General features: G+C 37.9%; 1 protein-coding gene across 1 annotated transcript in view; it reads left to right on the forward strand.

The window, feature by feature from the left end:
* LOC140170158 (dynein axonemal heavy chain 8-like) overlaps positions 1-24961 on the forward strand; it is a 115241-nt gene that overhangs the window by 35314 nt on the left and 54966 nt on the right. The window contains 23 exon segments of the mRNA XM_072193480.1: positions 774-1009; positions 1752-1856; positions 2762-2875; positions 3282-3344; positions 4916-5072; positions 5810-5891; positions 6634-6874; positions 7850-8049; positions 9083-9236; positions 9964-10127; positions 11831-11933; positions 12710-12814; positions 13130-13291; positions 13893-14117; positions 15019-15191; positions 16267-16445; positions 17171-17358; positions 18686-18880; positions 20088-20222; positions 20924-21085; positions 22207-22453; positions 23130-23371; positions 24444-24584. Of these exon segments, the coding sequence (XP_072049581.1) occupies positions 774-1009; positions 1752-1856; positions 2762-2875; positions 3282-3344; positions 4916-5072; positions 5810-5891; positions 6634-6874; positions 7850-8049; positions 9083-9236; positions 9964-10127; positions 11831-11933; positions 12710-12814; positions 13130-13291; positions 13893-14117; positions 15019-15191; positions 16267-16445; positions 17171-17358; positions 18686-18880; positions 20088-20222; positions 20924-21085; positions 22207-22453; positions 23130-23371; positions 24444-24584 (3773 nt within the window).

A 24961-nucleotide genomic window follows, 5' to 3' on the forward strand; every position in this document is an offset into this window, starting at 1 on the left:
GATATGCAATAATACTAAATAATGTGATTTGAAATGTGCACAATTCATTTTTTTCTCTATCGATTTGCGTGTAATACCGTTATATTGACAAACTAAAAAATATTGTCACATGTTCCTATGTAATAGCATGGTAATATTCAGACATGCGGACTTGGATGTCGACCTTTTCCCATGATACATCACGATTACATCGCAAATCCGCTGGCGGCGCCTTTATTGTGAATAGCGAGAATTGGAGATGGAACAGATAATAAACTGTAGTAAAGAATGTCATCAGTGGCGTAATGTCATGGGGAGGCATGTGCCCCCCCCCCACCCATTGATCTGAAATTTTAGAAAATCCCATAGGAAAATTGCTTGTGCCCCCAATCAGACGTTTAAAAAAACGGACTTGTGCGAATTTTCTAAAATTTGCAGAGTATGTAGTATGAACATGTAGAAATATAATCAAGTAGTTGCCCTACCTGCTCTTCTCCGAAAAAATAAAAAGTCCTATACCTCAATGATAATGAAACCTAGGTGCGACTCAGTGACCCCCAATCCTGACCGGTGCCCCCCAATAAGATGACCCACGCTACGTATGTCGTACTATCAACAGTGCATCAGCATGAAGTACTGTATTTGATCTAATAAGTGCCCCTAACCTTCTATGTTATATTGACAATCTGACCATATTGGCAAAAAAAGCAATGTTAACTCTTAATCGTGTTTACTAATGACAGTAGAATGTGTTTATGTTGATGAGATGATTGATTTCATTGACTTCTTCTCAGAGCCCATCAAGCTTGCCCTGAACATCGAGGCCAAGGCATGGAAGATGCAGCTAGGCAAGAGCCTTAACCAAGAGTACCGCATGAAGATGGATGAGATTTCGGAGTTTCTCAGCGATTACGCTAAGAGATTGGCACGCCCAATCCAGGATCTGGATGATGTACGAGGAGCAATGGCAGCTTTGGAAGACATACGTCATAACGAGATCAGGATTGATATGACACTGGGACCAGTAGAGGTAAAGTGTGCTGAGGCTTGTGGATCAACGACTAGGCGTTGTGCCTGTGCGTAGTGCACTCTAAATCACTGCGCTTTAAAAATTTTTTTAATTAAAAATAACAATTAATATGCTCGTTTGTTTTAGCACTCCAAATGCTGTATGTCCATTTTGCACTCCTCGTTTTCTTTCACCTTTTTTGTTAAATAATGAAATTTATTATTGACAAGAGTAAACCAATATAAGTGTATGATAAAAAAAAGTAAAGATACAAAGCTATATGATTTTGTTTAAGTCATCAAAAAATGAAAGCCACATATATGCGCATTTATTCAACATTAATATTTGATGTGATATTTTTTTTTAAATATCACATTTAAAAGTGTTAAAGCAAGTGGGATGGGAGGAGCCATATTTTCCAGTTTTGTGTCTGCTTTGTCTCAATATTGGAGTGCAAACACCGCTAGGTCATGCCCCTCCCCCTCCCACCTGACAATCTTTCTTTACTTCTTTCAGACTTTGTTATACTTTGTTATACTCAACTTACCAAATGAAATAAACAAAACCTAAACAAAGACAGTAATATTTTTAGTGAGCTAAGATTTGCAAAGTGTGAGAGATAAATAGTTACTATATGTTGTGAATAGCTCAAGGCATTACAATACCAAGCCAATGACTTTTGATGGAATGCCCCCCGCCATTTCATCTTGCAGCTAGGTACCCACCTGTCCAGCATCAAATAAGATATTTGTCTTTTTTCCAGGAATGCTATGCTATGCTTCAAAAGTTCCAGGTGACTGTATCAAAAGAAGAAGCTGACAAAGTTGACACACTAAGATACTCATATCAGAAGCTAACACAGCAAGCGGTAAGTTAATGCTTACATTGTGTGTAGTGAGTATGTCAAAAGAGGATTGCTATACCATTTTTCACTCTGATGTGTCGGTGACATCAGTGCACATTTCTTTGTGCATAGCTTCAGATCGCTAATGTTCGCTCAAAGTGCTGGCGTGCACATTCACACGCTTAAAGACGCCCAATAGATGCGCATGCAAAACAGCTGCCTGAACACGTTAACATCACTGCCACATGAGGGTGAAAAATGGTATAGACTCCTTGCTATTCAAAAGTCTTGTGGACTTAGTTGAAGAATGATTTGGTTTATTCAAAATGAACTTTTGGTAATCAATCTATTATTTTTAAGCTATCCTTGTGTTAATTGTTTTGATTTGAAATACCACCTAACTTGATTTCTTCATTTTGCATCAATGCTCTAAATACATTTATTTATAACACATAACTTACATCCATCAAGGTGCTGTAGTGAAGTGCTATTAAATGCAGCTATAGCCAGGCATGAGAATTTTCAGTTTAAAAACTGAATTCAGTTTTTTATAGTCAAAATTTCCGCAACTTTATTTAATTTCAGCCTGTTTTTGGTACTTTTTGCCCAATTTCACACGCATTTTCAGTTTTTTTTAGGAAAGTGCAGTCTCATGCCTGTATAGCACAACAAGGTGAAACGGATAAGATGGGTATATGGGAAGAAGTTCGATTTTAGAATGCTGTAGGAAAACCAGAGTACCCGGGGAAACCCGAGGACAGTCATGGATCGGCAACCATGCTGACTCCAAAGTACTGCGGGGAATCAAACCCGTGCCGCAGTAGTGAAAGGCGAGTGATATGACCACAACACTAACCCATCCTCCCATATAAAGAATCATTTATTAAGAGAAAACATTTTTTTTGCTTTGTATATTTTTTTATAAATAGGGTCAAGTGCAATCCAAGCTGGTGACAATTCAACCTCAGTTCAAAGGAAATCTGCTGGAGTCTGTGGAAATATTTGTCGGTGATGTTGATACATTTACCGAGTTATATGAGGAGGTATGTAGCGACTCCTAAATTATTTCAACTTTATCTGGTGTGTGTGTTTGTTTTTGTGTTTGTCTGCAGGAGTTTGTTTGTACTTTACAACAATCTGGAGCTGCTTTATGGCTTATATGGTACAGTCAGTTGCCAAAAAACAATTTAAAATTTTGTCATGGTTTCCTGTGAGTGCCCGGGCTATCGGACAGGCGATTTGTTGGAGCCTGATTTGAGAGTGCTCTTTTTTACTTAAAGAATATGTAAAGAAATCAGTTTCGAGTCAAATTCAGTAGCCGGGTCTTGGTTTGTTTGTTTTTTATTACAAGGTGCAATTCTAGCAAAATATCGAGAATTAAATGGATGATTCTTAATTCTTGTATATTGTTTTATTGAGATGATGTATTTTTATTCTTACCCATTTTAGGCTGGACCCATGGTTGATGGAATTTCACCACAGGAAGCAAGTGATAGACTGCACGTTTTCCAGGTATGGTGTATTTAATGATCTCATAACTAATATTTAATAAAATAAAATAAAATACTTATTGAAATCAGTGTTGCAAATTTTCAACTATTTTGAAAAGTCAAACTCTCTTTTAAACTATTTTGAAAGGTCAAACTCTCTTTTAAACCTATAATACCTTCCGCTCTGTTCCAGCGTGCCTCTGTGGCTCAGTTGGCTTGAGCTTAGTGCTAGTATTTCAAAGGTTGCCGGGTCGAATTGGGCCAGATGAACTTTTTTTCTTCCAACGTTTATGTGCGCTGGCTGCTCTGGGTAAAGATTAATATTTGTTTATCCTATCAACCCAGAGAACCAAGTATAATAATGCTAAGTATATAATATGTCCAGAAATTGTTGTTAGGCCTATATATCGATACTGAGAGCTGATAATTGTTAAGGGCTGTTTTATTACCAGTCAATTCAGCAGATTTTATATAAATTGACATGTAAATTGGGCTATTCCTGTTAAAAGAGATACAGCCACTATGGAAGAATGATCTTAATCTCCCACACAAGGGGTGTAGATTGCAAATGGAGGCACCCATTCAGATAACCCCATTTGAAATTCACACTCCATGTGTGGAAGATTAACATTATGTCTTCCATTAGATGTGTATTCATTTTAACTGGAATAGCCCAATACCTGACTCTGACAGATGAAAGACAGTCTGGTGTTGTACTACAACTGTTGTAGTGGAACTGGCGCAACCCTAACTTATAAAAAAGGATGTATTGTACAAATGATTACGTATACCCTATTTTTCATTTGTTCTGTGTAAATTAAGAACAAAATGTTCTCTTCATGTTTTTGACATATTTTCTGTAATAAAGTAAATTTTTAAATATTTCTGTGGTCCTGGTACACGATGGTGATGATTGATCGCATAGACGACAGCGTTGACAGTTTTATTGTTTATCACATCTGCATTCATACTTGTGTACACTCGGTTCACAGCACGGACCACAGTGGTATCAAAATTTACTTTAGGTATAATTAACAAGTTAGCTCAAGTTAGTCAAGTTAGCTCAATCGATATGGTGTTCGATTATGGTGCGAGAGGTTGCGGGTTCGAACCCTGGTGGTGCCTATTACGCTCTCGTGGAAAAATTGAGTTAGCTTGAAATTCCCTTGGACAAGGAACTTACTGCTAATTGTCTCGTTGTAACCCGTACGAAACTTGGGGAGCTGATCCTGGTTGCGATGGTTATTTGTGGAATGTCTAGGGTGTGCACTCTTGAAGCAGCAAAGTCCCTGAATAGTTGTTAAATGGTTTATGGAATGAAGTGGGGCGGTAGTGGTCAGGGACAACCTGTAAAGTGTGCTGAGGCTTGTGGATCAACGTCTAGGCGTTGTGCCTGTGCGTAGCGACTATAAATCGCTGGCGCTTTTTTTTTTTTTTTAAACACATATTGCCCTATATCAAAAATATATCCACACTGTCCAATCCTCATCCTGTTACACCAACCCAAGTTTTTCTTGGCCTATAAACATAGAATGGTGGTTACATCTGTAATAATATTTATTTCTGTAATCCTTCTCATCTTGTTTGTTTCAGACCCGATTTGATGACTTGTGGCGCAAGTATCAGACTTACTCTGGTGGTGAGCAGCTGTTTGGTTTGCCTGTAACAGACTACCCTGTCATTGCTAAGACCAAGAAAGAACTCAATCTGCTCAACAAGCTCTATGGACTCTATAATTCTGTTATTGATGGTAAGCATGTGTTGTTATTTCTGGCATAGTCTTCTATGAGGTTGTCACCTTCAAGTTGCGTCACAACTGTCCTTTTTTACATTTTTGAATTTGTCACATTTTTCATCATTATGGCGTTAGTTTTGGTCAGTTTCAGCTTGGGCATGTTGCCTCTTTCTTACCTGTTTTAGTGCTATGCACTGACCTAAGGGGGGGGGGAGGGTGAGGAGCAGTTGCCACCTCCCCTTGGGACATCCCCACTGGCACAATGAACTTGGCTAACACAGTCTTCTCTTTGCTTTATGTGTTTTAAAAACGGGCATTTTGAAAAAAACCCACCATATTTAAAAACTGGCATATTGATTGATGTTCACCCCATCAACAGTAGGAAAGTGCCAATTATAGAATGGTATACTTGGCACATGCGCATTGCAGACAAATGAACACAATTAAGGCTTGTCATTGGCTGATACGCCATGCCGCTTGACGCAGCGGCAAGCGGCAGGAAAGTATGATGTGGGCATAAGCATACATGCACTATTCACTTTACATTGCATTGCTTGTTAAAGTTGTGTTCTTTTGAAAATGTATCATTTGATGTTAATACATTATTTTTGAAGTATTATATACATTCTATATTTATTTTTCAAAAACTAATTTTCTGTTATGATGGACTATATGTAGTAACAACCTCTGAGATGTTGAATTTGGTTACCGATAAATTGTAATTTTTCTCGCATATATTTTTGTACCTCCAGGAGTCAATGGCTATTATGACATATTGTGGAGTGAAGTGGACATTGAGAAGATCAACAATGAGCTGCTGGACTTCCAAAACAGGTTGGGGAAACATTTGCTTAAAAATCGATTTGAATCAAACAGGACTAGAAACTAGTAATGAAAATGGACATTTAAAAATGTATCTTTTCATTTTTCGTTATTATGTATGTGACACAATCTGGTGGCCAAAGGAGGTATTTTTGAAAATCAAGTTTCTATAATTATTACAAACATTAGCCTATCATACAGAAAACATCAACGGTCTAGCATACTTGGTTCTAAAGGTATGAAGTTGTGTGATGCCTATTTTCTTATGTATTTGATTGTTTTGTTACTCCATATTTTTGCCGCCTTTGGCCTCCATGGACCAGATTGTGTCACATATTTACAATGGGATTATGGGGATGTTCAACATTATTGCCAGTGAGTTGCAGAAAACATGATTCCACCTTGTGGTACTGAGTATTTAAAGCCAAAGTAGCCCCAACCCTTTTTGTGATTTTGTGGTTGTTGTTGTTGTTGTTGTTGTTGTTGTTGTTGTTGTTGTTGTTGTTGTTGTTGTTGTTGTTGTTGTTGTTGTTGTTGTTGTTGTTGTTGTTGTTGTTGTTGTTGTTGTTGTTGTTGTTGTTGTTGTTGTTGTTGTTGTTGTTGTTGTTGTTGTTGTTGTTGTTGGTATTTACCTGGAATGTAATGCACTCTTCTGTGCATGCTTCAGTGTTTTATACAAGTAGTAGTTGGGTGTAATTGAGTAAAAAAGCATGATGAACAGAAGAGAAAACATCTTCACTTACTCTCTTGATAGGTGTCGCAAATTGCCCAAAGCCCTGCAAACGTGGCAAGCTTTCCTGGACCTGAAGAAGAAGATTGATGATTTCAACGAGACCTGCCCTCTACTGGAGCTGATGGCCAACAAAGCCATGAAGATGAGACACTGGGACCGCCTGGCCACTTGTACTGGTCATGTGTTTGAGATCGAGTCGGATACATTCCTGCTGCGCAACATTATGGAGGCACCTTTACTGGAAAACAAAGAGGACATTGAGGTAAACTCAGAGATGAGACCCAACATGTTGCAGTAATAGTAATTTTGTCGAGCGACGCTCACATTTCATATGCAATGAAATACGCACAAATATAGCATTGAATTTGTACTGTAGTTTGATTGGTAATTTTTTCCGATTTTTGTTTAAAACACCACTCACAGGCCTGAATAGTGTACCTTTAGATTGTGTAGCCATGCGCCTGACAAACTTTTTTTTAAAGTGTGTGGTGAAATTTTGACAATGAAAAAAAAACGACTGAAAAGTGCACACCAACACTGATATTATCGAGAACAAAAGAAGGCCCACACTGATAACAATAGCACTAGCCAGCTCATTTCAGTGTGATTAAATCAATGTCAGTTGGATTAAGGATGGCCGTTGATTTTCAGAGACATTTTAGTCCATTTACAGTTTAAGTGCTTGTTATTATCACTGCCATGGGTGTAAACAATTTCAGTGTGATAGAAGCTTTTCAGTAGATTTTCAGTGTGATTATATCCCCAGGTTAAACATTTCAGAGGTATTTCAGTGTTCTCCTTGCCATATTCTATATTGAATAAGCATATTTCTATCTGCATAACTAAGGATTTTTTCACACTGAATTTTTTTATTATGATTAATTTCATATGATCATGGAAATGACGTACATTGTATTTGTGAACAAACATGACATCTACAACAATGATTTACCCTTTGGCTCTCCCCATCAATTAATGTTGGAACACATTGGGGAACCGCTGAAGACATTGGCATTTATCAATATTGAACAGGGAGAGGGGGTGACAGTTTTCCATTTTTACACGCAAGCGTTCCAAGACACTTTTGTCAAAATTACTGTATTATGCTGTTACACATTCAGTCTTGATCAAAAATCTAGTGTTTTCTGCTCATCAGAGAGCGACTGACTTTATTTGTGCAATCAAGAATACTAAGGTAAACCTTCTTTTTCCCCTTTGGATGTTGATAACACAATAGGATATTTGCATCTCCGCGGTGAAAGAGAAGGACATAGAAGCTAAGTTGGCCCAGGTGGTGGCAGAGTGGAGTTCCCAGACACTGGGTTTTGCCAACTTCAAAACACGAGGAGAGCTGCTGCTCAAGGGAGGTGAAACATCAGAGATTGTGGCTCTCATGGAAGACAGCTTGATGGTGTTGGGATCACTACTTAGTAACAGGTAAGTCCTTTAGCTCAATTGTAGTCTATGCCATTTGGCTATTCCAGTTGAAATCCAGACACCTGCTATGAAAGACATGACCTTAATCTTCCATACAGGGAGTGTGAATTTCAAATGGAGTCATCCATTCAGGTAACCCCCATTTGAAATTCACATTCCCTGTGTGGAAGTATAAGGTCATGTCTTCCATAGGGGGTCTCTGGATTACAACTGGAATAGCCCATTTTTCACCCTGATGTGGCAGTGACGTCAATGTGTTGAGGCAATGTTTTCACGCGCACATATATGCTAGCACTTTAAGCGAACTCTAGCGAATTGAAGCTGTCCAAAGTAATGGCGCACTGACGTCACTGCCAAATCAGGTGAAAAATGGTATAGTTGAAATTCCTCTGGACATGGAACTTAAGCTTGGGGAGCTGAATCCTGCCTGTGATGGTTATTATGTAGGCTGAGTGGTTCATTATATATGTTAAGGAATGAGGTACATTCTAGTGGTACCTCTTTTCTTATCAAAAATAACGTACCGCTTGTCTTGAGTCACTGAAATTCCAGTGTAGTAACTGGATTCTTTGCCCCTAAAATATACATAACTTTTGTTACCAGTGTGTTATTATTTTTTGAGAAAAATGCAAAAATAGTCACAAATTTATTAAGGGGTGTAGTACCACCTTAACATCACAAATTTGCAACAAACCCAAATTGCGAAAAAATCACCCCCGGGCAGATGTTTTGCTATTTCTCCATTTACGATGCTGCCCAAAAGTGTCTCCTTTCGATATACCACGTCACATATTACCTTTATCTCCCATACAGGGGGTGTAGATTTCAAATGGAGTCACCCATTCAGGTAGTCCAATTTGAAGTTCACACTCCCATTGTGGAATATTAAGGTCATGTCTTGCATAGGTGGTATGTGGATATCAACTGGAAAAACCCAATACCACTTGGTCACACACACACAAATCTTAATTTTATAATGTCATTTATTGTTGGTATTATATTAAATTTGACCATGCATTATTTCTGATTGCAGGTATAATGCTCCCTTCAAAAAGGACATTCAGACGTGGGTACAGAAGCTATCCAATTCCTCAGACATCATAGAGAACTGGCTGATTGTACAGAATCTATGGGTCTATCTGGAGGCTGTGTTTGTAGGCGGTGACATTGCCAAACAACTCCCACAGGTGGGCATTAATGAAAGCAGGGCTTCAAGCAGCCCTATATTTCCCATTTTTCCTATATTTTTGATGTTGTGTTAACTTCAAATGTTTGCAAAGAATCACCTTTGTTTTAACGTAAATACGTTTGCAAGAATCATTATGAGGATCTGTGGTGTATTTCCTAATTCTAGATGTGATATAAACTGCAATTGCTTGCAGAGAAGAGCACTTTTTTGACACTTCAGCATGGGGGTCCCCCTAGTTTGGTCCCCCTAGTTTGGTCCCCCCATTGACAAAAAAATCTTAGAAACTTTACTATTTTGGTCCAAAATTGAACAATTTTAGGATTTGTTTTCAAATTTGTGCCCCACCCCCAATTTCTCTTTTCCTGGCACCACAACTGTTTAGCGCATACAACAGGCATGAAAAATTCAATTTTTTTAGGCAAAACTTCCGTAACTTTATTTAATTTCAGCCTGTTTTTGGTACTTTTTGCCCATTTTTACATGCATTTTCAATTTTTTTTAGGAAAGTGCAGTTTCATGCCAGATACAATTCAGAAGTGTGGTTCTGATTGGTGGATTGAAAAACGTAATTAAAAGCTTGAGAAACATTGACACTTCATTCGCTGGCCAAGCAGTGTAACATTATGTAATTCTGACGTGACCCCGTTCTTTTAAACGGGGCGTGTAAGTTGGCCAGTACAATTCCTCCATGATAGCAACTGTACTTTGATATTAACTGTTAACAGGAAGCCAAGAGGTTTGCAAACATAGACAAGTCCTGGGTGAAGATCATGCAGCGAGCTCACGAGAATGACAACGTGGTGCAGTGCTGTGTGGGAGACGAGACTCTAGGACAACTGTTACCCCATCTGCTTGAACAACTAGAGATTTGCCAGAAATCACTCACTGGGTATGTCAGTAAATATGTTGCCAAAAGTAATTCACATTCATCTTTTATAATTAATTAGGTGAATTAGGTTTCTAGCTTTCTGGAAACTGGAACGTCTTTGGAGAAGCCCATCCCTGCCGATCAAAACAAAAATCAAGCTGTTTGAGACAACTTGTGTTACTGTCTTTCTGTACGGGTGTGAGTCATGGGTAATCACCAAGGACATGGAAAACAAGTTCAATGCCTTTGCAACATCTTGCTACAGAGTCATGTTAAACATCAAGCGTGTGGATCGGATTCCAAACGAAACCATCTACAATCAGACCAACACCGCACCACTGGTTGCCAAAGTCAAGATTCATCAATTCAAATTTCTCGGGCGATATACTGTGTCTTGAAGACGACGAGCCTGTGAAAGAATATGCCCTTTATATTCCACCACATGGGAAGAGGAAACCAGGACGGCCGCACACACTGTACGTACAGTATGTCCAGCACCTCCTGGGAGATACTGAAGGGATGCTGCATGCAGCCAAACAAAATTGTTTCGCTTGCCCAAGATCGCAATAGTTGGAGAAAGCTTGTAGTCGCCTGCTCCGCAGCCGACTGATGATGAATTAGGTGTTGTTACACTATGAGATATTGAGATTAAAAATCACACTGAAACTACATGGTAACGCTGAACAATTATACAATAGATAATGCATGCCATTGAAATAGCATTGAAAAGAATTCTTTTGTTATGTCTAATCACACTGAAAAATCAACCACAAACTCCTGAAAATGAGTAGCCATTCATTAATCCCACTGAAATGCTGCTAATCACACTGAAATGTGTTGGACCATGCTATTGTTACAAAAAATAATCCCTGGACAAAAGCCACACTGAAAATACCAAGAGTAACACTGAAAATTGCTAGAGTAATGCTGAAAATGGTTTTTAGTGTGATTTTCAGTGTCAAAATTTCATCAATTTCATAGTGAATTAGTAGTATATGTAGTACTAGAATCCATTTGGCGTCCTCAAGAGGGTGACATCAGTACTTTGTCAGACTTACTTCACGCATGTACAGATGTACCTCTTTTGATCACACGTGTAAACACCAGTTCTGTTTGTCAACGTGCATTGCAGTATGCACAGGCGTCACTCTCTCGAGGAACTATAACGGTGCAGTTGTTAGGGTGCATGATGTATAAAGGCATTGGATGAATGAACTACAGTTTGTCCACTTTGAAGACGAAGTAATTAAGGTATGCACATCTTGCATAAGTAATTTGTGTGTCACATAGTAAGACGCTTTTGTGTTGGGGTGTGCCTACCAGTGTGTTAATTCCTTTTGACATTACGGCGTGCAGAATCTGCTAATTTACTGTGTACTTTACTTTGTACTTCAAAGTGGACAGACTTTAGGAGAGTACTCCATCCTATGGAGGGGACGTTAAGCATTTGGTCACATGTACACTTACACAGAGGGCCATGTAGTTTGTATTCACAATCTAATAATAGACATGATCTGTGCCATGTGGATAGGGCTGTGGAGGCAAACTGATTCTGAAAACCAGTGGTACTTTTGAACTTTAAACTAAGGAGCTTTGTTGTGTATGTATATATGTTTGTGTGCAGTATGACTCAATATTTGAAAATGATGTTAGTTTATAAAGTTGTAGTAAAGCTAAAATTTTGACTTTGACCTACTAATGTTGAGTTTCAATGTTTCTTTTAGGTATCTGGAGAAAAAGCGTCTTGTTTTCCCACGTTTCTTCTTTGTATCAGATCCGGCACTGCTAGAGATTCTTGGACAAGCCAGTGACTCGCACACCATTCAGGTAAACTATTAATGGTATATCCAGAAGTCCATACCTTACTGTATTTAGCTTCTCCTTTCCTTTGACTCTTCTTCTCAGTGTATCTACTTGAAACAAAACCGAGCTCTGTAATTATCTGACATGGTGATTTTCAGTCTATGACCATCCTTGGAGGTTTTTCTCCAGGTAGACCAGTTTTTATCCTGTTTTCAAAATCCAACCTCTTGCCATAATCTTTTCAGTTTTCTTGTTATGTTGTTGCTGTATTAAATTACGAACCAAAACTTCACCCTGCAATCCACTTGATAATTTTCATGTTTTAATCCAAATATTTATAATTGTACCGTTATAAAAGTAGATGTATTTGAGTATCAGGACATTAATATTCTACTGTCATTGGGCTATTCCAGTTAAAATCCATATACCCTGTGGAAGACAAGACCTTAGTCTTCCACTCAGGGAGTGTGAATTTCAAATGGGGTTACCTGAATGGATGACTCCATTTGAAATGTACACCCCCTGTGTGGGAGATTAAGGTCATGTCTTCCACTGAAATAGCACATTGGAAGTTTCACCAATCTTCCACACAGGGAGTGTGAATTTCAAATGGGGTTTTCTGAATGGGTGACTCCATTTGAAATATATACCCCCTGTATAGAAGATTAAGGTTGTGTCTTCCATAGGGGTTTATGGATTTCAACTGGAATTATAGCACATTGGGAGTTCAATATTGTGACAAGGTGTACAAGCCATATGGTGATATCACTTAATGAAACTCTTTTATCATTTACTTCCAGGCTCATCTGTTGGGTGTGTTTGAAAATGTGAATGAGGTGGAATTTCACGAAAAGGACTACGATAGAATCTTGTCTGTCATATCCAGAGAAGGAGAAACTATTCCAGTAAGTAAAAATGACACAATGCGACTGGTTTGTCTAAGATTTGTCATCTTTGTATGTTTTGCTTCAATGATATCAAAAATTAGCAATGAGGCATTATCAGGGTGCTAACAGATGTAGTGTACCATATTTAGCGTGATAGCAGCAAGATGCTGGCATACATAGGTGAACAACTTTGAGGAAGTGACTGTCATTTCTAATGTATATTTCCTGCTTTTGTGAGCCATCAATGACTCATCTTCTGAGCTCTTGGAAGTTTTCCATGGCTACTTGTTTATATTTTTGCATTAAAAAAGTTTTGTTCTTATTGAATTTCAGCTTGAGAAACCTGTAATAGCCAAAGGTAATGTAGAACTGTGGTTAGGAGAACTGTTGGACAACCAGATGAAATCTCTACATGGTATCATCAAGGATGGAGCCAGAGCCATCAATGATTCATCTTTTGAACTCCTGGGCTTCCTCAACAACTACATTGCACAAGTAAGTGTGTTCATCATTTCTCTCAAACACACAATGAAACTCTATAATGATTTTGTTTGATATGTGAAACTAGGATGAGTATTGATTAGTTATTGATATTTGTTTCGGGTAAGTCACATTTTATGGTTTTCAGGGTTTTTTTTCGAGGCAAATTTGTCTTGTTTTCATTTATTTTCGACCCATTTTGGGTTTTTTAATCCCAAATTTTCATGCTTCTTAAATAATCTGACAGGTGTGTGTTTATTTATTTACAATAAACAATCAATGATTGGAATAGCAAATTGGACTATGCAATTTAAAATCCACACTACCCCTGTGGAAGATTTTGGAAATATCTGCCAAAGGGAGAGTATGAATTTCAATTTTAATATTAATTTCTTCCCCTGAGGGAGAGCGAGTTTCAAATAGAGCTGCTAATGTGTTAATTCCATTTAAAATTCATACTCCCTCTGTGGAAGATATTTTCAAAATCTTCCACAGGGGTAGTGTGGATTTCAAATGGAATAGCCCAATAAACCATTGATGTAATTACTATGCAAGTTAAACATTCTCAAGACAAGTTTCAAATCAAATTATGTGTACTTTTTCTTTGCCCATGCAGGTTGGATTATTAGGCATCCAAATGTTGTGGACCAGAGATGCAGAGGAGGCACTGACCATGGCTAGATCTGACAAGAAAATGATGCCGGCAACCAATGCCAAGTTCCTTGAGATCCTCAACTGCCTCATTGATCAGACCACTCACGATTTAACCAAAGTGGAGAGAGTGAAATATGAAACGCTTGTCACCATACACGTCCATCAACGAGATATCTTCAATGATCTGGTAAAATGTTATTTCCTTATCACATTACACTTTAAATGTGAAGTTGTCAACAGATTAGTGACTTATTTTGTTGATGACTTGGTTTAAGAGAGATTGTCAATGTACAGGCTGTATCTGGGCCACAGAATTAGAGAAGGAGAACCGGGACTCCATATACCGCCACATACAATAGCGACGTCATCTATGGGTAGAAAATTGGGGGTATTCAGATCCTTGCCAACGGTGCACGGAGACGAACGAAAACAATTCTGCATCTCATCTGAAGCATTTTGTTCAGGTCGTATCAAGTGCATCTCTCAAATGTGCCCATCATCCATGTCACGCTTGCATAACAACGAATGCCTCAAGTGCATTCTGAGGGAAACAGAATACCCCCAATTTTTGCTCCATGCCTGTATCAAGAGGGTGGTCGAGTCCTGGTTCTCCTTCTCTAATCTGTGATCAATTCAAATTTTGCCTCCTACATTTGATATCAGTTAATACTAATAATTTTCATTATTAGATTTGTTGATAAAGTCTCATAATAACCAAAACCAAAGATTTGAAAATTTAAAGCATTTAATATGTTCAGTAACTTACTGAACGTATCGACTGTTCAGTGCCAAAAGTGGGTAATTGCAATAGCTGCCCTGTGAACATTTGGCAATTTACACACAGTATATTGTACTCATCTACACATGGCAGCTACACATGGCAGCTATTGCACTTACCCACTTCTGACACTGAGCAGTCGATATTGTTAAGGTGTAAGAATGATAATCAGAACATAACATTGATTTTAAAAATACAGCTTATCTTAGGTAACATTCCAAACTCTCATTATAAAGAGTATCAGACTCATTTCGGAGAGAATACAGCCCTTCAATACTGATGCTTATTTCACTTGTTTTCCCACCCACAGGTTCATATGCACATCCGATCTCCCAATGATTTTGAGTGGTTGAAGCAAGCCAGATTTTACTACAAAGAGGACACTGATCAGGAGATAGTGTCTATCACAGATGTGGATTTCATCTATCAAAATGAATTCTTGGGATGCACAGATAGGCTGGTCATTACACCACTCACTGACAGGTAAAAATGGATAGGCTCAACTCTTTGTCATCTGTCAACTGTGCTTGTTTATAAGCCAAATCGGCATTGGAAGTTTGCAATGCATTGTGGGACAGTTTTTGCAGTTTTGGGACACTTTGTCCTTTGACCTATTGGGAAAATTCAGAAATATTGGGTTTTTGTACATACAAAATATCATCTAAAATGTTTTACAATAATTGAAACAAATGTAAAAAATATTATTATTTTATGAATTAATTTAAGTATTTTCAATGATAACATTATGACAATAATAAGTAAATTAATAATAATTACGTCAATTTCCCTGATATGTCAGAGGTCAAAGTGTCCCAAAACTGCTCTCAAAAACCGGAAGTTAGAATGGTGATTGGGCTTATTGTGTGATGCCTGTTAGTAAGGACTGAAAAACTTAGCTTTCAAAATATGCTGGACTCAAGAAAAAACTTTCATCACATGATCACAGACCATAAAGGAACTGTATACAGGGGTGTGATTTGTCTGGGTTTTTCAGATTTTCTGGATATTTTGTGGCCAAAATTTACGAAATTGTATCGATTTTCAGTCCGTTTTAGGGTATTTTTGCCAAATTTCACACTGTTTTTCTGGATTTTTTAAAAACTATTTTCTGGATATTTCACAATCTTTGAATCACACCCCTGTGTATAGTTGATGTGAATTTAAATTGTAAAAGTTGATTAACTTGTTAAAAGTAATTTTCTTATTAATGCTAAGGGTTGAAAATGGATGTTGTTATAGCTTTTTCGGCTTACAATGGGCAAAAAATTGCGTGCATGCAGTGCATAATGCTGACTTGTGTGCGCATGTAAATTTACACGAGCATAAGTTGGAACATTATTAACACGCACAGTAACAAAAACTGAATAATTTTCACTAAGTATAAGCCAAATAAACTATATGTCTGGCCATTTTCAGGTTCATTTGTAATGGGGGGTGCTACCTGGGAAAGCCTGTGGTTGATTCTATATAGCAGTCACAAGTTATTGGGTAGGAGTTCTGAATAAATTATGCCCACTCTTGTAATTGTAATATAATAAACTGTCTCTTCCCCTTACAGATGTTACATCACTTTAGCCCAAGCTCTTGGGATGAGTATGGGAGGAGCTCCAGCTGGTCCAGCAGGAACAGGCAAGACAGAGACTACAAAAGACATGGGTAAAGCTCTGGGGAAGTATGTGGTGGTGTTCAACTGCTCTGATCAGATGGATTATAGAGGTCTAGGACGTATCTATAAAGGTATGTTTTATCCAGAGGGAATTTCAGTAGTAAATCTAGGGCATGGAGGGGAACGATGTTGGTGTAAACTCTTAGATATTCTGATTTTATCTATAGTATTTAGTTCTAGTAAACAATCGTGTTTGGACTGAAATTTGTGCCAGTGACAAGTCAAGGTTACCCCATTCCCATTTGTACATTGCTCTAGACATTGGTGTCTGGATTGTGATGGCTCAATTATCATAATTATGATGCTGTAAAACATCAATACAACTACAATCTTCTTTTATACTTCCTGAATGAAAAAATTGCCAAACAAATCTGGGCCAGTGGGTTTGCCCTTGGGCCAGCTGGAAACCTTGTTGCTCCTTATATATACCTGATGCTAGAATCACAAATTACCCATTTAAGGCTGTGCACTATACTTTGTTTTACTTTCATCTCAAATTTTGTATTGATGTATGTATTTCACTTGTGGGAGTATCAAATTGCCCCCTCTAATACAATCGTGCAGAGTTTATACACACACATACTTGAAGTTAAACAAAGTATACTGTTATGACTTAGTGATTCAATGAGAGAAAACTTCATCATCTTATTTGAATAGATTCATTACGGGAAAGTGGATCAGATGACCTCAGGCATACCTGATGAAGGATGATATAGGACGAAATATTGTAGCAATCAAAAATTCATTTGGTTTTGTCTAACAAAAATCAGAAATGTTTGTCGTCTTGCTCTTACAGGTCTGGCTCAGTCAGGCAGTTGGGGTTGCTTTGATGAATTCAATCGTATTGAGCTGCCTGTACTCTCTGTGGCTGCACAACAGATTGCCATTGTATTGACTGCCAAGAAGGAGAGAAAGATTGAATTCATCTTCAGTGATGGTGATATCGTATCTCTCAATCCAGAGTTTGGTCTCTTCCTCACCATGGTAAGTCCCATTCATTGCTGAGGTCTAAAAAATATTGTTGTAGTGGTTTAACCAGGCTGACCCTTAAAAAGGGCCTGACCCTAGACTCTTGGCCTAAAATGGTGCAGGAATAACAAAATGTAACATTGCTGGTGTCAATGCTTAGAAAATGCAGAGATAAAGTAATTTCTAATGATCTAGTGTTACGAATATCAATGAATGTTGTACCACTTCTATTGACGTGTGGTTGAAAAGGTACACGTTTCACTGGAGTGTAAAAATCTCTACCAGCCGACCTTATTCTTGTTCAGCGTGTATCGTCAATAAAATATTTTTTATTTAGGCCCAATTTCTGTTGACTTTTGAGTGTTACACTATGTGGTTCAACCTACACGTACAAAGCAGTTTATTCAAATCTTCTGGATGTTTTCAGCAGGGCTTTTTATTTTGTATATAATTTCTTAAAAATAGTAACTGAAACTGCATGTTTCTTCATTCTCCTTCTTTTGGTCCATGGATATGGGAAACAAACCAAACAAAAGAATTAAGATTCGGCAACATAGAAATTCAACAGAACAGTGATGGAGAATTGTACTAGGTGTGCTTATTTCAAGTTTGCATCTACACTCAAAGATAAGTGTAGGTATGCTTACAATGCATTACACTACGCTTCCAATGCGCTTTGGCAAACATATGTTCACAACAACTCGGCCAATGCCTTCTACCATGTGATAGATGACATCTAGGAACCAATGAAATTTGCCGCTTACAAGCTAAATCCCAGCCACTGACTAAGAATGCATGATACACCTTGGTCTGTGGCGGACATTTTAAAAATGAATTTAGAAGAGCAGCAACGACATCACTTGCATTACATTCCAGATGTTAAATCTACATCATATGCAAAATTTGAGGAAATTCGCATGAGTCCGTTTTATTTTAGGCCATTTGTCTATAACTGGTCTTTACATGTAGCCCTATGGAGAGAGTGCCCGTTGAGGGCGCTATAACCCCCATTTTAGGAACAAAAATGTGATTTTTAAAAAACTGACCAGTGCGAATTTTCTAAAATTTTCAGAGTATGTAGTATGAACATGTAGAAATATAATCAAGTAGTTCCCCTACCTGCTCTTCTCCGAAAAAATAAAAAGTCCTATACCTCAATGATAATGAAACCTAGGTGGGTACTTACTGTTGATCTAGATTAGCACTACAAACTGGGTCAAACTGTGTCACATTTTTGTCAACATTGATTTGTAAAATCGCATCCCTGAGTGACTTAACATGTGGCTCATATACATACACAAATTTGTTCAACAAACCCCTTCGTCTCACTTGTAACCAACAGAATCCAGGTTATGCTGGTCGTCAGGAGCTGCCAGAGAACCTCAAGGTGCAATTCCGTACCGTAGCCATGATGGTGCCAGACAGACAGATCATCATGAGAGTCAAACTTGCCAGCTGTGGTTTCCAAGAGAATGTCATCCTGGCTCAGAAATTCTACACATTGTACAAACTGTGTGAGGAACAGCTTACCAAACAGGTGAAGTATACTAGATTTTAAATTGCCTATATTATTTGTTTTGAGTAATTATGCAAAGAAATTAATTAAAATAAATTTCCTAATTGTTCAGAGTTTCGGGCCTCTTGTCATGATTGTTGATCAGCAATCAGCGTGATCGTATGTGCTTGATGCACTACACATAATTACTCAGAATAATTGTTAGGAAAGTTATAGTTTTCAGCAAAGTACTTCAGCGGTCTGCCAATTTGGCACAGTTTATGGCGTATACAGAAGTGGGGTTCTGATTGGCTAATTGAATCATGTCATCATCACATTGGCACCTCATTCGCTGGTCAAACTGCGTAGCATCATGTGACCTAGTTCTTTTTACGCGATAATCAGACAGAGCAGACGGACAGTCGGACACCACTGAAGTAATTTGCTGAATAGTATAGTTTAAGAGAAGGAGGACTCAATGGGCTATTTCAATGAAATCCATACAACCCTTTGGAAGACATGACTTTAATCTTGGGAATGGGATTGCCTAAATGGATGACTCCATTTGAAATCTACAGCACCTGTTTAAGAGATTAAGTGGTAATGTATTACAACTGGAATAGCCCAATAATGTTACGAGAAGTCTGTCATATTTGAAAATGCACTATTAGCCTCTCCATGAGCAATATTCACATAAACAGTACAGAATAAGTTACTTAAAGGAGTGTTTCGTGATCCTAGCATCCTCTTGTTATGACATTTATCAGTAGATATCCACGAAAAAAGCTTATTCCCAAAATTTCAGTTGATTCTGATTTTGCGTTTGCGAGTTATGCATGATTATGTGTACTACCGTACACTGCCCCAGGCCATAGGCCACTGTTGTAATTTGGTTCTGGTATACCAGAACGAAATTCAAATTTGGTGATATTTTTGCTAAACGAATTAATCTGCAAGAAATTTTTGGTACATAAACATTATGTAGCCAGAGGTATCCAGTGGTATAAAAATCTCAACTTTTTTTTTTTTTTTTGAGAAAAGTGGGGGGATGAGGCTGTGGATCACGAAATGCCCTTTTAATTAAAATATTTTCACTTTATCACTTTGTAAAGATTTAGATGTACTTTGCAGCATGTACTTTGATAACATAATCCACGTGTCATCAGAAGGAGAATTGCAACATTTTTACTCTAGCACTGTAAATTTTTAGTAAGATAACAATATTTAATAATTTCTTCACTACTTGCAGGTGCATTATGATTTTGGACTGAGAAACATCCTGTCAGTATTGCGTACATTAGGATCCAACAAGAGAGCAAGACCGGAGGACAGCGAATCCTGCATTGTCATGAGAGTACTCAGGGACATGAATCTATCCAAACTGGTCAGTCACAAACTATGCTTGTGATCTTACAAAACTTTGGATATTTGATATTAGTAAAAAAAAAAGAAGTGCAGTGTTATGTGAACATTTTTTGAAGGACAATTTCAACGACTGCTTGGAGCACATAAAGGCTAACTGCATTGACTGATTGGAACACAAAAAGGCCATCAATAATTTGGTTCACCTCAAGTTTGCTTTTTCGCGGTTACGCCGCAAGATGCAGCATGCCAACAAACCGCCACTGTGCGAGTGTGTGTGCATTCAGCGTGTTTAACTTTACGCAGGCGATTCGATACTGCGGAGAGCAAAATATGCACATACGGATAAGTCACTATCGAACTGAGGTGAAGCAAATTATTGATGGCCTTTTTGTGCTCCAATCAGCCAACGTGATGTATACGATTTCAATGATTATTGAGGTAGCCCATGGTACTGTATAGGCCTAGATGATGTTAAAACCAGGTTTTATCATAAAGTTTTTTGTTTTGATTTCAAAACAACTTCAGAATAGTGGTTGCCACCTCAGCCATAATCCTAACCCTAATCCTTTACTCTAGATCTTAACACCTAATCCTTAACCTTAAAATTAAGTCTAGCCCTAAAATGTAACCCTAATCCTTAACCTTAAAAGCAAAGCCTAATCCTAATCTTCTCAGGATAGCAGCAGTCAGTCTTGTCTTATTTTCTACATTCTTTGATAGGTGGATGAAGATGAACCATTGTTCTTGAGTCTCATCAGTGATTTGTTCCCAGGTATTCAACTAGACAATGCTACCTATGAAGAGCTACAGGCTGCATTAGCCATTCAGATACCAGATGCAGGGCTTGTCAATCATCCAGCTTGGAATCTCAAAGTTGTGCAGGTAATTCAGTTTTCAGGATTTTTTTATCAGGCAAAAAAAAAAGTATGTCTCAAAGCTGCTGTGTGCGTTTGTTTCGCAAAAAATTGACAAATTAAATATTTTTTCCTCCCATTTTGTTTTACAAAAATACCCCAAAATAATGGAAAATGTATGTTTTAAAAGCATTTGTTGGGAGAATTGTGTGATTAAAACTTTAAATTAGTGCAAATGTTTCATTATGTGTATAAGGTTTGAAAGCTCTGATTATCTGAAGCTTCTTAGTGAGTTTTGAAGGGAGAATCAGACTATTCCATTTAAAATCCACACTACCCATGTGGAAGATTTCGGAAATATCTTTCACAGAGGGAGTATGAATTTCAAATGGAATGAACACATTAGATGGCTCCATTTGTATTTCATACACCCTCTGAGAAAGATCCTACCTGAATGTTCCACTGAGAGAGGGTGAGTTTCAAATGGAGCTGCTAATGTGTTCATTCCATTTTTATACTCCTCCTGTGGAAGATATTGCTAAAATCTTCCAGAGGGGGAATGTGGATTTTAAATGGAATTGTATTGCATTCTGCCTTGGATTTTAAAATCTTTGCAAGCTTCAATGCACTATTTTTGTGTGTTACTGTGAAATATTATTATTAAACAATCTTGATTTGTAAAAGAGCCCTCAGGTAGAGCAGCAGAAGTGCTGATGAGGCTGCTCTGTATAAATCACTCACTCACTCACTCGGCCAACTTCTGTTGGACTCACTGAATAAATAAAATGTAAATAAATAAAAATACATGACTAAATAAATAAAATAATAAACACTTGAAACTCTCACACAATAAACTCACTCACTCGGTCAACTTCTGTTGGACTCATAAATAAATAAAATGTAAATAAATAAAAACACATGACTAAATAAATAAAATAATAAACACTTGAAACTCACACACAATAAACTTACTCACTCGGTCAACTTCTGTTTGACTCTATAAATAACTAAAATTTAAATAAATAAAAACACATGACTAAATAAATAAAATAATAAACACATGAAATTGATTATGCACTTTCTTATTTTTTTGTTTGAACAACCGCAATCTGTATTAACTAGTTAATAAACTTGACTTGATATTTGCAGCTTTTTGAAACCCAGAGAGTGCGTCATGGCATGATGACTTTAGGCCCAAGTGGTGCCGGTAAGACCTGTTGTATCCACATCTTGATGAAGGCCATGGGTGACTGTGGTGTTCCTCACAGAGAGATGAGAATGAACCCTAAAGCCATCACAGCTCCTCAGATGTTTGGTAGGCTAGATGTGGCTACTAATGATTGGACTGATGGTATATTCTCTACACTGTGGAGAAAGACACTCAAGGCAAAGAAAGGTAAAAAAAAAAGCACAGTGATTTATAGTGCGCTACGCACAGGCACAACGCCTAGACGTTGATCCACAAGCCTCAGCACACTTTACAGGATGCTGGTAGGATTTGATGTAGCCAATTACACTCCATTTGTTGGAACAACTAAGTCGCAGTTATTTGATAAAGTAAAATGAATAAATACATTTTGGATATATACAGCACATTTTTCTAGAGGATTCAAAGTGCTGTAATTTTACTGCCACTGGTGAATCATCAGAATCAGATCGCATCAACTAGGCCAGTTGCAGCCAAACTCGGCGCAAACCTATCGGCACTTAGATTGTAACATCCTGGTCCAGATCTGTGCTGCTCCCCAAATTCCATTGGATGAAGGAAGTTTTTGATAACCAAACAACTATTCACCGATTTTGAAAGCAGGAGGAAACCGGAGATATCAGAGAAAACCTGCAAGAGCTAGCATGGATCAGGATTAACCAAGTTCACATATAATTCTTGGGCGTGGCAGGGGCTTGAACCCAGGACTGAGTGGTGCAAGGCGAGAGAACAACCGCCGCATCAACTCGCTGTCCCTTCAGGAAGAAAGGTACAGGGATTCATGTAGCTGATGCTACCATTGTTCTTTTGTTTGCACAATTCAGTCTCAAATTAAGTGGTACTACATTGATTGTTTATTCATCAGGTGAGCATATATGGATTGTCCTGGATGGCCCAGTCGATGCCATCTGGATTGAGAATCTCAACAGTGTACTTGACGACAACAAAACCCTAACCCTGGCCAATGGCGATCGTATCTGCATGTCGCCAACCTGCAAGATTGTGTTTGAGGTGCATAACATTGACAATGCTTCACCAGCTACAGTGTCCAGGAATGGAATGGTCTATATGAGTAGCTCAGCATTGGACTGGAGACCTATACTTGATGTAAGTAAACACATTTGGTAGAAAATCAGCTTGCAAATTTCAAGTAAATCTTGTTATATACGGTGAGAATACTATCACTGCACTTAACAAAAAAAAATCCATAATTTGTATTGTTTGTTACTACATCAGTATCAGTAACTTCCTACGAAAACTTTGTTGACTGGTATAACTGACATAATTGTGAGAATTTGGCTTTGCTGAATAGATTTGGCATCATCCCCAATACCACTGTAGAATTTGTACATTTTATTTTGGAACAGAAATCATATGTGACATGATCAAGGGAATGAGTCGCATACATATCAGTGATTTTCAATATTTTCTGGCATTTACAAATGCTACATTTTAATGCAAACCCCATCAAAATCGGACATCTGGTTACCGAGTTATGAGTAATTTATCAATGACTGAAAACAATATAAAACAAAAGAATTTGAACACTGTTTTTGCCAATATCTCAGAAACAATATTAGCGACAATCGACTCATTCCCCTTGATCATGTCACATATTTGCAATTCTTCTATAGATATAGTGAAGCTGCATTACAACAGTTCAATGTTGGGGTAAAATTCACTATCATATAGCTAGTAGTACAGTTAGCTGAATCGGTAATTGCCGCTAGACTCTGGTGTGTGAGTGCTTGACGGTACAAGTTTCAGCCCCTGGTGTGACTATTCTGTTCTTGTGGAAAAATTGAGCTAGCTTGAAATTCCCCAGGTCAAGGAACTTATTGCTAATATTCTAGGTCTACCTATACAAAACGCGGGGAGCTGATCCTGATTATAATTACATAGGTTGATTGGGGTTCTGGGAGTGTATAGAGCTGCAGCCCTGAATGATACTAAATGGGCCGCTGTGAATCTATCACTGGTCAGTAAATTCTTGTATTAGGTAAAATATAAAGTAAAGGTGCAGTGATTTATAGTGCATTGTGCACAGGCACAACACCCACATTGATCCACAAGCCTTGGCACACTTTACAGGTTGTTCCTGACCACAACGACCACAACGACCCCATATCATTCCATAAACCATTAAACAACTCAGTACACCAACTTTCATTTTTCACAGGGTTGGTTAAGTTCGCAGCCTGCTGCAGAAGCCACCATCTTACGTGAACTCTACCACCAAATATTTGATGATCTGTACAAGTATGTTAGCTGTAACCTGGGAGCCAAGATGGAGATCTTGGAGTGTAATTATGTCAGACAGGTAAGCTCCAGGCAATATTTGTGTTGTTTTTCAGTCCAAAGATGTAACTGAATTAATAATATACTAATGATATTGCACATTTTTTGAGTAAATGTGGAATTTGCTTTCCTGGAAAGTAGTTTATATGTAACATGAACAATATCAGCAACAATATTTCATTCATGTGAAGCCATGATTTAAATCAACAAAATACTGAAGATTATAAAAGGAATGAAAATACATAAATAAAACAATCTCACTTCTTATTAGCTGTTGCGTTGGGCTATTCAAATTCAAATCCATAACCCCCTATGGAAGACATTAATATCCCACACAGGGAGTGAAGATTTTAAATGAAGTTACCCATTCTGGTAACTCCATCTGAAATTCACACTCCC

This window comes from Amphiura filiformis, chromosome 14, assembly GCF_039555335.1.
Source record: "Amphiura filiformis chromosome 14, Afil_fr2py, whole genome shotgun sequence".
In the NCBI taxonomy this organism is placed as follows: Eukaryota; Metazoa; Echinodermata; class Ophiuroidea; order Amphilepidida; family Amphiuridae; genus Amphiura; species Amphiura filiformis.